Raw genomic sequence first — 17,293 nt, 5'->3', positions numbered from 1 at the left:
TAAAAGGAACAATGTAGATGAAAATAGTTGCAGGTTTGCTTGTTGCTGCTCATATTAGCTAGTGTAGTCAGGCTTTCTGCTTGGCTAGCTAGCCCACATTTGGTTACAAACACATACAGCCCTTGCAGCTTGCCAAAAACTGTTTCAAGATGTAGCCGTCTTACTTCAGCCCTCTGGATAACAGTGCACAGCAACAGGTGAGGAAGGGGAAGAGCTGCTTTGCTTTATGAGTCATACAGAGGGAGAAACTCCTCTCAGTGCTATTTCTTCATTCAAAGCATATATTACCTAAAGTTTCTGTGGCTCTGAAGTTGTAGCTTTTAAAAAGTTGTATATACTATGGTACCAATAACTGGTCCCATAACTGATTGTAAAAAAAAAAAAAAAAAAAAAACATTATTAACTTGGGCTTAATATCATAATATAAACCCTAAAAGGTAAAGGAGGACAAACTATGGTGTCAGTGTGCTCACCAAGACCAGAGTCCCCAAAACACAGGAAAGTGCTACCATATTAAAATTTTTTCCACCATGAGACGGTTGCAGGTTCATTTACATCCAACCAGCTCCTTTTCAAATGTGATTCAAGGGTTGTGTGTTCCGAGTCACTCGTTCTTTACATCTGGCCGCAAGGAGACCAAAGTGATACATTTTTAGGTTCTCCACAGTTGTCACAAGTAATAGCATATTTCTCTATTACAAAGCAAATCCTAATGTTACACCTCAGCATTTCCAAGTTACACTTAATTATGGCATGTCTACGCCAAGGGGGCAACATGAATGACTGATTTCGGACACAACCATCTGAATTTCTGGGCTTCTTTTTCCTACTGCCGGATAATCTGAACAAGAACGTAAAAAAGGTGATGAATGAGCTGTTCAAATAGAACTTCAGCATAATTTTGCCATGATAAAAAAACATGTATTTAAATGCACAGATTCAACACGACAATCAAGAAACACATAGAAAGCAAAAACAAATATATGCAACAGGCCTGGGTTCAACCCACCAAGCTGTGGAGAGGGGACTAAAGTAAACACAGTCACAGCACAGAGGAAATGAACAGGCGGACATGGAGGGAGGAAAAGGGGAGGAGGGGCTGTTGATTACCTGGACCAAGCCTGAAATTTGATGGGTACCAAAACAAGAGATAAACACCTGTCCAACAGCAAATCTGTTCCCTACATCTGTTCAAAGGGGCAAATAACTGCAGAACAACTGATCAACAGCCAACACTTCTCTAGGTCTCTAGGTTCACCGCCCAGCTGCTCGCTCTTTTGCAGCTATTAGTCTGAAATCTGACTTCTGATCCTGTCTACAGAGTGTGCGCCAGTCAAACCTCAGTTCAACACTGAGCTGGATTACAGCAGATCGTCCCAGCTGTACATAGTGGCAAAAATATGTATGGGTGCTCCTTCAGGCTAGTGGCTAAAAGAAATGTCACGTCATATTTGTTCCCCGCGGAAACAAAGTCATGGATTGGCATTTAGAAAGTTAATAAAAATAAAATTTAATGTAACGATAAAAAAAAAAAGCTTCAGTTATATTTTAAAGGGATTATTAGTGGCACCAATAAGTGTGTCTCCGCTGCAAGAAAAGGCTTTTTACACATGAACGTGTCAACATCTGGTTCTGATCTGGACATAAAAAGCAGTCGAGACCAAATGCTGTACCAACGTTTTGTTCTGAAACTAACCATCTCCCTCAACTAACCAGTTCCCATGATGCTTTCTTTGGTCAGTATTTGCTGTTTTTTTTTTTGTGTGTCCATTCAGTAGATGTGAATAGCCCAGGAACAGCCTGTGGTACTTCAGTGAAATTATGCCGGCGCCTTTCAACCCAGTGTCCGACTTGTGTAATAACTAGCCTTTACCACAAGGTGGCGGTGCAAACCCAACGATGAATCAGCTGCCTGACAGTGAAAAACGAGCTAATCTAACTTTAACAGTGCCTTTGGAGTTTCCTGCAATGATTCTAATGCAATTGGGGGTGGGGGGCAATTGTTTCATAAAAGGCAACATGTAAGGAGAACAAGAAGCAGTAGGGATTAAATGATAACTTTCCACAATTTAACAACAGTATTTTAAACACAAAGTGGGTGATGAGTCATCTGGAAAGGGAACTGACAAGAACCATAGTAATGTAAGAGGGAGTATTGTAGTTGTCCAGCATGCGGTTCTGATTGACTTTAAACCAGGAGCAACATTTGAAGCCCAGTTCCTACCAGTTCTGCTCATCACCCCCACTCTCCCCAACACAAAAAGCCACTGATCAGTCTGTGAGGAGCACCAGTTCCCCTTCACTTCTCTCTTCCACATCGCTTTCCTCTCCTTCACTGTACGGGGGCCGCTCTCTCTCCCGTTCCCTCTCTCTGTCCCTGGGCTGAGGGGTGGGTGTGGCCCGGCCCTCGGATCTGCGGGCGGTGGGTGGGGCCTGCGGCATGTAGTGCTCCAGCAGCGCGGGGTGAAACGGCAAGCCGGGGACGGAGATGGCCCCGCCGGCTGGATACTGGCCGTCGCTTTGGGAGTAATGGATCTGCTGTGGCTCTGATTGACTGGAAGACAAGACAGGACACTATCAGCACATGTCAGCAGACCCGAGATCAGATGGTACAATACCCTCGGGTTTTCTTCACATTTTGTGACAAAACAGACTTTGACTATTAAACCAATTGACTAATGTGGTAGGCCGAAACGAAATAGAGCTGATGGAGTTAAGTACAGGACACAGAGGTTCCCCTTCATGTCATGGAACGGCCCAGTCAAAGTCCACCAATGAACTACAGTGAGGTTTGTGGTGTTAAAAGGACAAAAAGTGAAAAAATTATGTTCAAGATAACATTATGTTTCAATGATTAGTTATTTTAAAAAGTGACTAAAATCTTAGATGTAAGATGAGATTGTTTAGGTGAGAATGACATTATGTTTTCAGAAACGCTGTAGGCCCACATATGACTGTCATCATCCATGTGTGTTTCCATCGCGTAACGTCGGAATTAACGGCAGTCTGAAGCTCCTTTCCTCCCATGTTAGAGTTCTTACTGTTGACCCCATAAAAGGTCAAGGAACAGAAGCTAGAAGCTATTATTAAGGGTATTTGGATGGGTCTCCAACAGTCTGAAGCAAAATGACCTCCGTGGGTTTTCTACCTGTGTACGTAGGTCGCTCTCTGCTCCTGTCTACGGCTCTTCATCATGGCCTTGTACTCTCCCACCCTCAGCCTCCGACCTTCCACGATGCAGGTCCGTTTGGGCCGGGGCTTGTATTTGTAGTCGGGGTAACGCTCCAGGTGCTGCCGGCTCAGCCTCGCCTGCTCCTCATAGTAAGGCTGCTTCTCCTGGTTGGACATGGCCTTCCACCTGGTGCCTGCAGGCAAAAACACGTAAACATTAGGTGCGAGATTTAAATAAGTCCTGTTTTTATCATGTATCAGTTAGTTTTGAGAAAATTTTACCTTTATGGACTTTTCTATTTTGAGTAAACATGTTTTTCCTCTTTAGTAAATGTCTTTTTAAGGCATGTTTAGTGCCTTTCAGCCATATTCGTATGACTTGACCTTTTATTTAGAGGTGTCAGAATAAATGGCAGTGAACACTAGTGCATGCAACACTTCAATTAAATTTTTCTTTTATCTGAGTAAAAAAAAATCATTATTTTGTAGATGATCTATCAGAAAAGAAATCGCTACAAAGTACATTTAGGTTTGGGATTTTAATGTGGAAATATTGGACACCATACAACCACACTTCAGTAAGTATATGAACCATCGCATCACTTTGGGATCTTCAGATTACTATTCTGAGTTTATCCTTCCCATGGTTAATGACTAAAAGGCAGACTGTTAACAGGATGGCTCCTTTGGGGCTTCGTACACTTTAATTTCCTTGACAGTTAAAGAGAAGAAGAAAATATAAAGTAATAACAGTACAAAACTTTCAACACAGGTTTTCCCAAGAACTGTCTGCATTGGTGGGTCCTTGATTCCTTCACAATAGCTGGCAGCTTTGCCATGCGGAAGCCCATCTCTTCTCACTGGCAGGACTCACCTAGAATCTTGCTGATGGAGGAGTTGTGCATGTCTGGGAAGGCCTGGAGGATCCTCCTCCGTTCGTCCTTGGCCCACACCATGAAGGCATTCATGGGTCTCTTTATGTGGCCAGTGGAGGAAGCGGGCCGGGTCTCAGCGTAGTTGGCAGAGGAAGGCAGGTTCCCTACAGCAAATACGGTCACAGGTAAGGCTGTGAATGTCAGTTTTCCCCTTAGATATGATTATTCTTTAGGTTTCTTTCAGAGTTCATAAATACTTATTTCAAGTGCACATCTGTCAGACTGATTCCTAGAGGGGCCTAGTCACATACTCTGACTTCACAAATCTACAGCAGTAGCTCACTCTGGTTGCATACAGAGGTTTTCTGTTTATAGTATTCCACCTTGTTGGCTTATTGTATTGTTTTATGTTTTACATTTTGTTTTTGCTGAATTTGTTGGTAAGCAAAGTGCTTTTGTGTTTATTAACCAAAACAAGAGCACGTGACTGGAAGTACAACATTTCGCATGCGCGCAATAAGTAAGCAAGGAGAAGCAACGGAGTTGAGCGAGTCAGCAACAGCCAGCAGAGGTGCTAAAGGAAATAGGTTAAGGAACAGCTGCTGCTTCAGTTGTCGCCATCTTGCTTTCTGATAGCTCCGTGGTACTAGCGGCACAACAATGTTTATGTCTGCTTGTGAAATTCTAGCAAGCGCCATCAGGATAAAGGCTTGGTGTACATTGTTTGATTTGAAGAGGAATAAATATATTTTTTCTGATTTCTTTCTATGGTCAAAATACATGACTAGGCCCCTTTAAAAACCTTGGAACACAACTATATGTCTGACATGGTTTCTGAGCTGCACAGTGGCGCAGTGGGTAGCACTGTTGCCTTGCCTGGGTTCAAGTCCAACCCTGGGTCTTTCTGCATGGAGTTTGCATGTTCTCCCTGTACATGCGTGGGTTCTCTCTGGGTACTCCGGCTTCCTCCAACAGTCCAAAAACATGACTGTTAGGTTAATTGGCCTCTCTAAATTATCCTTAGGTGTGTGTGAATGGTTGTTTGTCCTGTTTGTCTCTCTGTGTTGCCCTGCTACAGTCTGGCGACCTGTTCAGGGTGTACCCTGCCTCTTGCCCAGTGAACGCTGGAGATAGGCACCAGCAACCCCCACGACCCCATGAGGGATTAAGCGGTTTGGAAAATGGATGGATGGATGGATGGATGGGTTTCTGAGCTCCCCTGTGTTTCAGATCTAAGCTGATTTTTACTGTTTGAACAACTTCATGCAGAATTCTACACCTGAAGACTCACCAGCGCAGTCTTAGAGCTGAATATCAGTTAAAGGATCTGGTGTTACCCTTTACCAATGATGGATTTGCAGAACTTTTGCAAAGCATAGAGGCTAAATGCTGCCACGTCAAGATGTGGCATGCTGGTAAGGCTCCTATCAAATAAGACTGAACATTGAAATTAAATCTTAAATTGTATCAGTTTAAGAGTTTGCGCCTTAATTCAACCAGGTTATTGCACCTTTTCATTTTCTATATTTTTAGATTTTCCCCTCCAGAAAAAGTGCTTGTTTTTCTTGTAAATTAAACAGGATATATGTACCGACGAGGTGTCCATTATCAGAAATTAACGGACGACGCAGAGGCATGAACTGTCTGCGGTTGCTTACGGGAAGTCCATTCATTTCTGATAATGAACACCTCGAAGGGAATTATTCCGCTTATGAAATAAATAAACATTAAATCAGTCATTAATACTCTACTGTTTTTTTCATGGTTAAAAGTTTTCACAGGATGTGGGTGAGAGAACTGTTTCATATCTGTAGTGGTGATGCGTTTCCAAGGTAACCAGCTCTGGCCACAGAACCTAGAAAGTATAATTTCAACTGTCAGCTGTCCTGTTGTTTGAGCCAGCGCTATAATTCCTAAAAAATCACTTTTTAATGGACACCCAGCAGCCAATCAGATTTGGGTATTCACCCAGACCATGGTAGAAGATATGATGATCGAGTAAAAAATTTTTAGACATTTTCTTCCAGTACGTGTTTTTATTTTATTTCTTTGTGAATTAGATAACTTAGTTTCCTTACAGTAGACTATGAGCAGATAGTGGAAAATTATCTCTAAATGATCTGCTGTCAAAACAACATTGAAAGCGTCACCAAATTGGGAAGAACTCACACACGATCGGCATGAAACATGCCGAGGCGGGCGCTTTCTTTTTATAACGGGGTAAAATAACGAAATTTGCTCAGGGGCAAAACGACCAACACCCTCAGCTATCACAATCTGTCAGGGTTTACTCTTCCCTCCCCCGTCTGTCTCTCCGTCCTGAGGTCTGATCTGTGGACATGTTGGAAACCTTGCGTTCCATTTTGATGCGCCACAATTTAAAGATAGCGTTAGTTGTAAAAATATTTAAATGTCAATGTGATATTGTGGTGGAGCGCTGCTAAAGCATGTTCGGGAGATAGCGGTCCCATTGCTCTTTTGCATGTGTTTTCTGTGCAAAGAATGTCAACAGCCAGGACCATCTGGAGACACCTACCCTCCGAGTCACTGCTCAGGTGGTCCTCAGTGCTCTGCGGGCCATGTCTCTCCTCACCACGCTCACAGTGGGTGATTTTTTCTGAACGTGGAGAGTTTTTATATTCCTGCAGACAAAAAAAAAAGAAAAAAAAGAGAAGCTGAGGAGGACAATCATGCAGTAAACTCCCTGATATATCAGCATTTGAATTTGGCCCGCAGTAAAACAATGACCCAATGTTGCGAGTGTGACTTCAAGACAAGCATGTGGCACAAAAGTGCTATTTAAGGTAAGAGGGATGGCATGCTCGCCGTATCTGTTTAAAGTATAAAACGCAGCGCCACATTTGCAAAGATAGCAAGCGAAAAACACTGGCGTCAATTGTTGGAGGAGAGGAAACGAAGGAGACAAGGCTGACATGAAAAGGACAAAACTCAGAATGTGCAAAACAGCTGGAGCATCCGTCGCCTCTCCTGCTGCTGTGAGTCGTGGACACGGTGGACTGTGATACCAAAATAGGTCAGTCAACAGTTTTGCCGCTCACACAGCAGCACAGGAGAGACGGGGCCCGATAACAGAGGAGAGGAGGAGGAGGAGAGCTAAGTACAGTATTAGCGAGGACAAAGAGAGAGGGCAGGTGGCTCTCTCAATGCCACACTGAGGCCTTTGTGGTATTGTGAGGCAGCGACAGCTGTTGCTCAGGACAAGGCTGAGAGCTAAGGCTTCAGTCACCTCAAAGAATGAAGGCCGGCATAGCAGGCCGTTATTACCAAGCACGATACATAAAATACTAACAGGCTCCCCAACAAAATAAAAAGTTTGTTGAACCTAAAAAGCAGATGAGTGTAAAAAAAACCCCAACAACAACAAAAGAATAACTAAAAACAACAGCGCCGTATGCTGGACTAAATATGTGCCTCTGTGTGCGGCTGCAGCACAGCTGGGATATTTGTCCATCAGTTTAGTGCTGGGGAGAAGCATGACTCCATGTAATCCAAAACCAGACTGACCTCTAAATTACATCCTAGATATCAGATGGACACTGACTTAGGACTGCTTTCTCATGCCCTTATGGAGTTAGAGGCTATTTGGAGTCCACTGCCGTATTTAATACCTAATTTGTTTCCATATGCCAATATTGAACATGGCAACATGGAGCGCCTTTATAAGCCCCTGTCCTGCCACTGTCCTCATCAGATACAATGAGCCCCTCTATTAGAATGGAGAAGGGCGTAAAACGCACATCCTACTACTGCATAAGAACAGAGTAAGTTCCTTCTGTTATCATAGCTTCTTTTTTAAATGGTGACCTCATGCCCGGAGAGGCATTAATGCGGATAGTAGCAGCTTTTATATTAAGCTGACTTCTTGGATAACTAAACCATGATGTTATTAATTGGCCGTTGAAAGTTATATGTTGCATAATGACATAGTCATGTAATTCAAGTAACAGCTAAAAAATGCTTTTAATACCAGCAATCCAATTTGAGATTAGATGGAAAAGGATTTTAAATCTTGAGAATCTGTATCGAATCGATTCTTTAAAATTTTAATCCATACCCAGCCCTAAACAAGACCCATGCCCCCAACTCACCATTTTCCCCGAGCCGTCTCTCTCCCTCTCCCTGTCCCTGTCTCTCTCTCCCCGGCTGTGACTCCTCAGGAGCTGCTGGGCATCATGGATGGCCTGTGTGACCACGTCGCCGTCTCCCAGGAAACCTGATGACAAAGGGGGAGCAGGAGGAAGAAACATCTCAAAATGAGCAACTAGGCATTGGTGGATACACTCACCAAGGGTGAGACTAGCATATTCTTTGCAACATCTTATCAACACTGAGAGGTGGTTTTAAAGGAATCTGAACCATATTTAAAAACATCTAGCTCACAACTGAAGAGATTTAGACTGATCATTGAATAGAGGTTCTTTTAAATACACTTTCTTGGCATTAGGGACACCTTAGAATTACATCATGAAAAGCAGAACACGTGACGCAGTCAAAACTGGACTGAATTATTCCACAGCTATACTGTAGATTATATAAACTGCAGTCTGTGATTCATGAGACCTGGACTGTCTTTGTGAACCCCGGATAAAAAAGAAATAGATTCTTACTTTTAACCAAAATATTGCTTGAATCTCAGGTCGTCTCGTTTAGGTGAACAAAGCATATTTTATTGTATCGTCTCATGAGCCTACTAACATTACACCCCTAATGTACAGCACTTTGAATCGCCATGTCACCGAAAGGTGCTTTACAAATAAACTCGCCTTGCCTCATTAAATAGTCAACCATCAGATGGAAAATGAAGACAGTGTAAAAATAAATAAAATAGTGTTATTTGAAAGGCTTTTTATTTATTATTATTTTGCAGTGTGTCCCTCTGCCTTGACTCGACTAAAACGTTTTGTTTTGCAGGACATCTTTCATGCTCTAGGGTCATAATTAAGGTGAGCGAACTACTGTGGTCTTTATTGTAATTAACTGTAGCCTTCAAAGTAAATACTGTGAACTGTCAATGTAAAAATGGTTTGAAGGTTTGTAAAACCGAAGTAAAATGAGCCACTTTGATCCATTTGTGTTGGAGGTTACGCTTCTCTTTGCTTAAGCTAAATGGTAGCTTGAGCATCTAGAAACATCAAATCATTTCAAAGGAAGAAAAGGGATCGTAAAAGGTACAAATGCATCAGTCAGGAGTAGAAAAAGTATTCCACGCCATGATGTTCAGGAGTAAGAGGTTAGGACTAGATCTTTTAGGTTTGAGCAGAATACAGCAGGAATGACAAGCGGCTTCCACTCTGATGAAGGGTTAAGGCTCAGTGTTGCCTGGAATAACAGTAAGTTATTAGGTTAATAATAAGTGGCCATTAGGCCAAACATATTGCAGCAACAGAGGTTTAACTAATATAAAAAAAAATACATCTAACAAGATATAATCATCCATCTGTGCACAAAACAACTCAAGCTATTTTAAATTACTTTGTTCAAACGCACAAATGAATCAAATTAAACTCAGCTAACTGTAAGTAGTTTCTGGCTCAAACTGTCAAAGGGGACTTTAGCGACATCGTGTGGCCAGATAATACTACTGCACCATGTCGCCAGGGAGTGAAAGGCTTTAAACCCAGCGTGCAAATAAATGTGCTGCATCCGTTACATGGAAAGCAATTAAAGACGTGCCGATAGTCTGGGTGAGAAATATCCATAAATCCTGATGAATCCAATCAGTTACTTCGAAGGCAGTCATGTCTTGATGACATCAAAAGCTGGATGACTTTAAATTTCCTGCATTTAAATTCTGACAAGACAGAAGTTGTAATCTTTGGGCCAGAGTCTTCAAAAAATAAAGTTCTTAATCAATCACTTAATCTGGATGACATTAACTTGGCCTCTGGTAATAAAGTTAAAAATCTTGGTGTTGTTTTTGACCAAGACATGTCATTTAAATCCCATATTAAACAGGTTTCCAGAGTTTCCTTTTTTCACCTCCGGAATATCGCCAAAATTAGAAACATTCTGTCCAGGAGTGATGCTGAAAAACTAGTCCATGCATTTGTTACTTCAAGGCTGGACTATTGTAATTCTTTACTATCAGGAAGTCCACAAAATGCAGTCCAAAGCTTTACTGCTGCAGGAGTGAATGCTGCTTGTCAGGACTTTGATGCAATCAACTGGTTTCCTTATATAGGACATTTTTGACCAATCTGTATAATCTGACCCAATCTGTATAATATGATTGAACTTGATTTTGTAAAGTGCCTTGAGATGACATGTTTAATGATTTGGCGCTATATAAATAAATTGAATTGAATTGAATTGAAAATAAGCAGATTTATGGAGGCTAAAACATTTCATTTATGGCTCAGGTAGAGAAAAAGCATTACAAACATCACTTCCTGATCTCTTATCAGTACTCATACAAGACCTGATCTACCATAAGCAGACAGATTGGCAGGAAAGGGTAACTTACTTACTTTCAGTCATCAACTGAACACGCACTGAGGAACGCAACTTGCAGAACTACGTGAACGCAAACTGAGCTGGAAGCAGGACTATAAAAAGACACCAACCCTATGGCCTTAATCACTTCCTAAAACTTAGCGTTTAAAACAACATCACAGAGAAACTGGAACTACCAGAGCCCTTTATACAATATAGATGTTTTCACTACGCCATTCTACAGCGTCATTAATGATTTAAGGACCTTTGAGACAACAGGGTGGCTACAAAAACTGCACCTTTCATCTAAAAAGCCAATAAAATACCAGACTGAAGCTGGTGAGGGAGAGTGTAAAGAGAATGACATTAACACTGCAGGAGATTCAGGACTCTCCACCAAGCGCAGGTCATGTTCTACCTGTGACTGTGTCTGGATTTAAGCCTCGTCTCAAATTTGGTGTCAATACCCAAAGCTTTGTTTGGCACAAAAAGCAACATGGGCGCATCATCAAAACGAGACGCCTAGTTAACCTGCTGGAACCAACATCATCATGGTGTTGCAGCCCCAGATCATCAGGACTTGGCGGCTGTCTGTCTTTAGATGAAACTGTCAGTTTTTGTTAGGTGAATGAAATCATATTAGGTCCAAACCGAGCTGTATAATGGCACCTTTAGTTGAGCATCATTTCATTCTTGACCGTCACTGTGAGTCCAAGCACACAAAAGAGCAGGTTCACCTAAAGAAACTTCAAGTGCAGCTATTGTAGCCGTTTTACTTTCCAATATTTTTTTTTTTCAGTCACAAATATTTTGTTTTACGTTTAATTGCCCGGGATATGCATCACAGTAAAATTTGCAAAACGTTTACATCACAGAAACCTGGGAACCGCGCCAGTGGTGCGTCACCTTCGGAGAACCGCTGTATCTAGTTACTCACTGAGGGTGGACCGTGATGGGCTGTGGGACACCTCTCTCTGGTGTTCTCTGAGTCTGTAGGCCCCCTGCAGCCCCAGAGATCCCAGCTCTAGACACTGTGGGCTGGATGTCTTCCCCACTTCCATCCCCTTTGGCTTGGCGGTCAGGTTCAAGGGCTGGCTGGCCTCCTGCAGAGAGAGCAAACAATCAGCGGCAGGGCCTTCGACCAAAATAAGGCATGGCGACAACGGATGAGGGTGTGCATGTATCCCGGGTTTGAACAGCCCATTTGGCATGTTGGAGCACATCCATAGTAAAGTTTTTGCGTTACTCTCATCCTATTATTCCTTTTGTTTATTCTAGCCGTCTTGGTTTTTCTCTTCTTGAGAACCTTCCGTGCAAACAGTTTGCTCTGCAGATACACACACCTAATCCACACGCAGCCAACCTTTGAGCAGAGGGTGTGGTGTACAGCTAAGGCTTTTCAGCCTCCTAAATACCAGGAAAAAAACCTTTTGATTGTTCAATCCTCAGGGAATCACTTTCTTTAAGACGCTTTAAACCACAAACACTTAGAGCTGGACAATATAGGAGAAAAAGCATATCGATAAAATAGAAATCATATTTATCAATATCGATGATTATCAACAAATTCAAAACGTATATTTTAAGTGCAACCCTGGCCATATTATGCTGTTGCTTCGTGACCTATTTTTAGATACAGAACACACAAACACTGAATTCAAACTCAAAATTTTATTCAACCAACTTTCTACCAAAACTGCAGGTATTTAAAAAATGGAAAAGAATGCGTGCTCTCTGAACTCTTTGAAGGAGGTGGAGCTTGGGGGTGGAGCGTTACTGGGTCTGCGTTTGTGATTGGTTGGGAGGATGTAATGAGTGTAATATTAACCTACATGATAGGCTAGAATGCAAAAGGAAAAAAACTGTTCTATTGAACTTTTTATTGACCTTTTTTTCTATCATCGATACACGTCTATCGATAGACATATATTGTTATTGAATTATCGCCCAGCCCTACAGACACATATTCAGCACCTACACCCACCACACAGCAAATGTTTTCCCACCCGCCGTCATAACAGTTGCAAGAAAATGACTTAAATGGATGACAGCACAAACAGCTTGGTAGTACCGTACCTGCCGGAAGGAGTTGCTGCTCCTCTTGAGGGGTGCGGGGTGGCTGGTCGACAGCAGCTGCATGGAGTAGTCAACCGCTGTGAAAGGTCAAGCACAGCTTGAGAATGTTTGCATAGCCCGCCAGTCGAAACACTTTCATTAATCTTCACGCCATCACCGCAGTGATACACGGTGGTGGCATCAGACCTGGTTTCAAACTGCAAATCCAGCAAAGCATTGTTGTAGAAAGCATTGCATCAGGTGGATGAATACAGACGTATGTAATACAATCATGCATCATTTCCTTCCACTTTACAACCATGGCCTACTTTGTGTTGAAATAACACATAATTGCAATAAAACCGAATGACGTTTGTGGTCATATCCAAACGAGGAAACGTTTCAGGGCCATGAACTGTGTAGTGCCAAGTATTCAACCGCGGAGCGATGGCAGTGGGTGGTCTGTTTTGGGGTTGGAAAAAGAAACCAGCTGGGGGTTTCTAAAGCTTACTAATGACCAGGTGCACCCTTTTATGGAAACGGTAGCCCATGACATCAGCGCTGTCAGTCAGCAAGATAACGGGACGCGCCACACTGCAAACAGGGTTTGTTACTGGTCGGGGGAACACAAGAAACTCAGACCCATGAAAGACCCCATCTTATACTGTCAGGACACGTTATTGGGGGAGCTCAATAAAATCTGATGTACGAATTTACAACATAAGTCACACCAAGGCCCTTTAATAGGACAAAAGTGCAATAAGCAGCTGAGGACAAACCAGTCCAGTTAAAGGCATTCATTTCACTCCAACTCCTTCCGGTTCAGTTGTCCATAACGCACGGCCCAATCTCATCAATTGTAACACAATTCAGTCAGATAGTTGGTTAAGCCGAACTGAATTTAACGCTTGTTGATAAAGAGCAGCGCTCATTTGTAGTAAAATGAAAGACTTCGAGGTGACGAGCAGCGACACCATCGGTTTGCATGCTTATCACAACCTGTTCTGGTTAATTTTTATTTGGAGATAGTGGTGCTGAAGGTGCTACAGTTACAGAAACAGACTGGATGCAACAGCTGGCCTGTATCAGGTGCCAGTAGGATGCATTAAAGCAGGGGTGTCAAACATACGGCCCGCGGGTCGATTCCGGCCAGCCGAAAAACTTATTCCGGCCCGCTGGCTAAATGGATTATCATTATTCAAAAAAAAATAAAAAAAATTGAAAAAATAAAAATAAAAATAATTCCAATGTCCTGTCTGGCAATGTGGCAATACGAATTGTTGTCTTAATGCCAAAAAGAGCTCATCAGATCTGACTTTCACAAGTGGAGCAGTACTGCTTTTGCCATAGTGCTACGCTTGATTTATGTGAATAGTTTTATGATGATTCATGCGGGGATTATCCCAAACTATATGGACACTACAATGGGAAAGTAGGAGAGGAAAGGAAGAACAAGAAGATAAAAAGAAAGAGGAGATAAAAGGAAGAGAATGATAAAACAATTATTAAAAAAAACATGTACTTCGTTTAATGGAAAATCTGCAGTTCCTATATTGTCCACGAGGGGCGCTGTGTTTTAATCAGCAGATGATAGCACTGAGCTTCAGATGTGGAAAATTGATTTTAAATCATTTCTTAATTTTTATCTGTTTGATGTATTTTGTCATGCAGGACAGTGTTTTTAAGTTCCAAAAAATGTGAATAAATGTTTTTCAACATTGTACAATCACTGTGATCAGTTCTTATGCATAATGCACAAGTAAATGTTTAACTGAGTAAAAGTATTGTTGAAATTGCACATACTTTTCTTAAAAACGCTGAGGTTATTCATAATATATTGTGTAAAAGTGAAATTAATTTAATATAATAATCAACAGCAAGTCCACTTTTATTAGTTCTATTTAATCTTGCAATGAGTTTACTCGTGTGGCCCTCTTGAGATCAGATTAAGCTGAATGCGGCCCCAAAACCAAAATTATTTTGACACCCCAGCATTAAAGACTCTACGGCAACAGATTCAGACACTTTCTAGACTGTAAGCACACTCATCAGTATGATCGTTACATTAATGTTGAAATTATAACGATGCATTTGGAAATGTCTTTTTCCAGAGTGGAAAAAGATGCATTTTAAAACTGGCTGAAAAATCCAAACAACAATCTGAAGAGTTCTGAAAAGATTAGAGGAAAGAGCCTTTAGACAAATAAGGGATAGGTCAAGATTTTTTGCATCAAATGGTTAAATTAAATGGTGTTCTGTCTTTTTTTGTATTTGTTGTATTGTTAGTTCAGCCAAGCAGTTCCTGTTTATGAGTCTTTCTTAGGCCTTGTCCACAAGGAGATCCCAAAACAATCTCCATTTGTCTCCATTACCCTCAGGTTCATGGATAGGTCAGAGGTGAGGCTACGACATCGGTCTACAGTTAGGTGCATATTGGTCTTCTGTTCCGTCGGGACATCGTCCTACTCTTTTTAGTTCATGCTAACAAAACTAACATTATCTACAAAGCATTTTTTTTTACAAATGCTAAAAAAACAACAAAAGAGTTCTGTAAGACAAATGAGTAGAGGAGCAAAAATCCCCCAAATCTCACGTTACTTCACTTCCAAATCGTCACTTCATTTGTAGTCAGTAATTCAGACGTGATTGTGGATTGGACCACACTCTGGCAGAGGGCTGCAACAGTCTAGTCCTGGAGTGGTTCATTAACTTCCACCTACGTTCACCTCCTTTACCCCACGAGCATGCTTTACACACCATGCGTCTAGCGTGTGTAATCTGGGCTTTCAGGGAAAGTCCCAAAGGCGCAATGTTTCATTGAGGGTCAGAGTGTAGCTGATGCAAATGTGCACGACAAAAAGAGAGGCGCTGCCGACATGAAAATCAGCAGACATTTTCCCCCCACACATCTGACAACAGCTTGACTTAATTCAGTGGGTGTCCTGAAATTCTGCTACTTTCCTTTTATTTTCGTTGTGGCACGGCTTTCCCTAAATGAAGCAACTAAAACCTGTGAGATGTGAGTTGTGTTCGAGAAGCCTTCAAAAACTGGGGTCTAGACTCGTACTCTATATTTTACATTCATCAATAGTAAATAGTACTTTAATAATACCTTGAAAATGAAACCTCTTAACTTTATTTAGATTAATGGATAACTTAAGTGTACTTTGCAGCGTCTGGTGTAAATTTCTGCTTTTAAAAACACAAATGTAAGCCGTGCTATTTACATTATGCGCCCAGTGTATCCACTGCTTTACAGTTCTTCGGAGAGTTTACAGAAGCCTCTGTAATGCCTACTTAGAACAAATTTTAACCCGTTACTGACATCCCCGTTTCCAGAACAAATCTTTTTAAATATAAATGTTCTGAAAGCTAGTAATGAATAATTTATCCATCGAAAAAAACAAGCTGACGGGAGCAGTAGTAACTTTACAAAAGTGCTTCTTTAAGATGTAACTAGCAGTTTAAGGCCTAGTTCTCAAATTATGGACATATTGAAGACTTTTTGAACACTTAAAATTAGGATTATGAAATAATATCAGACTTTGCAGGAATGCGTGATATTTCTGTTCAAAGAGAACTCTGTCTCACGTCATCCCGTTGCTGTTAGCATGTGAATGTTAGCTTTAGATGTGAAACTGAGTGCTTTTAGCTTGAAATCCTGAGGCTCTTATTTTCAAGTAAGTTCTTGAGTTGTCCTGCTGTGTCAACACAGCGCAACAGTTCTCATCAGGCTTACTGACAACTCTCATGGCTCCCACATACTCGGGCGTACTGTGCTCACACTGTGAGCTTGGTGGACTCCACGCTGACTCTCTGTGGACGTTTTACCCTTCACAGTCGATCGCACTGTTGCCTACATTCTTGTGGCAAATTTGAACACCCCACCACCCTGGTGGGGTGTTAGGCGACTACTCATGTATTTTGGGATTGTTCAAAGATTGGTATGTTTTAGAAACGTGTATCTTTGGGATTGAAACAGATTTGGACCCACCCCTGTACAGTCTGGGAATAGTACCCGGGAACTTCACAAACAGGAATGCTAAATGCTTTTGAGTTTTGCTCATGGTAGCAAAGAAAGCGATCACGTCTGACTGGTTCAGGCTGCAACCTGGGGTATATGAACAAGGGCACCACCATTGAACATGTTCACATTAACTACATTTGGAAAATACATACAAAGCTATAAAAGAAAAGGTTCTGTAAAAACCAGCTTGGCTTTGACTAGATCTCTTTTGTGAAATGACAAAATTTTGAGTTACTTTCTTTTGGTAGCAGCACCACCTCAGTATGAGACTGCAATGGATCTTTTAAAAAGCAATCGTATTCCTGTGAGATTTCTGGAAAGAAAACAAAAGGATATTCCTAGTTTTTCCAAAAATATTGTTAAAATTAAACATGTTGTTCTTGTGAGGTGGATGTATGGTTGAAACCCCGACTTCTTAACATTTAATCCTGCTTTTACAGAAGCAGACTTGGTGTTCTCCACACTGCCCTGACTCTTTAAAAATAAAAATAAATGAAACGCTCTTCTACTCACTCGGCTTGCAGGGGATTGGCTGCACCGGCAATGTCATCGGGGGTTCAGAGGTGACAGGGAGGGGCTGGGTGTTTGGGTGGAAAGCTGGAATCATCACGTAGGGCATGTTCACCTGCTGGGACAAAGCAGGACAAAAGCAACCTTACACAAAATGTTCTGGGGTTATTTTCTCCAGCACTCTAATGTGCCGGCCTGCAGC

At 41.7% G+C, this 17,293-nt stretch overlaps 1 protein-coding gene across 2 annotated transcripts in view; it reads right to left on the bottom strand.

The window, feature by feature from the left end:
* Positions 1–2,187: 2,187 nt before the first annotated feature.
* The window catches only part of LOC105918560 (SRY-box transcription factor 13), a 34,651-nt gene continuing 19,545 nt past the window's right edge, over positions 2,188–17,293 (bottom strand). The window contains exons 7-14 of one of the 2 annotated variants that reach the window (XM_012853673.3): positions 17,095–17,209; positions 12,576–12,652; positions 11,437–11,602; positions 8,156–8,280; positions 6,583–6,688; positions 4,046–4,210; positions 3,149–3,365; positions 2,188–2,554 (exon numbers count right to left, since the gene is read on the bottom strand). In XM_012853673.3, coding sequence (XP_012709127.1) covers positions 2,272–2,554; positions 3,149–3,365; positions 4,046–4,210; positions 6,583–6,688; positions 8,156–8,280; positions 11,437–11,602; positions 12,576–12,652; positions 17,095–17,209 — 1,254 coding nt within the window. In that variant the 3' untranslated portion in view covers positions 2,188–2,271. The remainder of the gene's footprint in view (positions 2,555–3,148; positions 3,366–4,045; positions 4,211–6,582; positions 6,689–8,155; positions 8,281–11,436; positions 11,603–12,575; positions 12,653–17,094; positions 17,210–17,293) is intronic. The other variant, XM_012853674.3, reaches the window with a different exon arrangement.

This window comes from Fundulus heteroclitus, chromosome 20 (genome assembly GCF_011125445.2).
Source record: "Fundulus heteroclitus isolate FHET01 chromosome 20, MU-UCD_Fhet_4.1, whole genome shotgun sequence".
Classification (NCBI taxonomy): domain Eukaryota; kingdom Metazoa; phylum Chordata; class Actinopteri; order Cyprinodontiformes; family Fundulidae; genus Fundulus; species Fundulus heteroclitus.
Note: the sequence above shows the minus strand (reverse complement) of the source record. Positions and strands in the feature narration are given on the sequence as shown.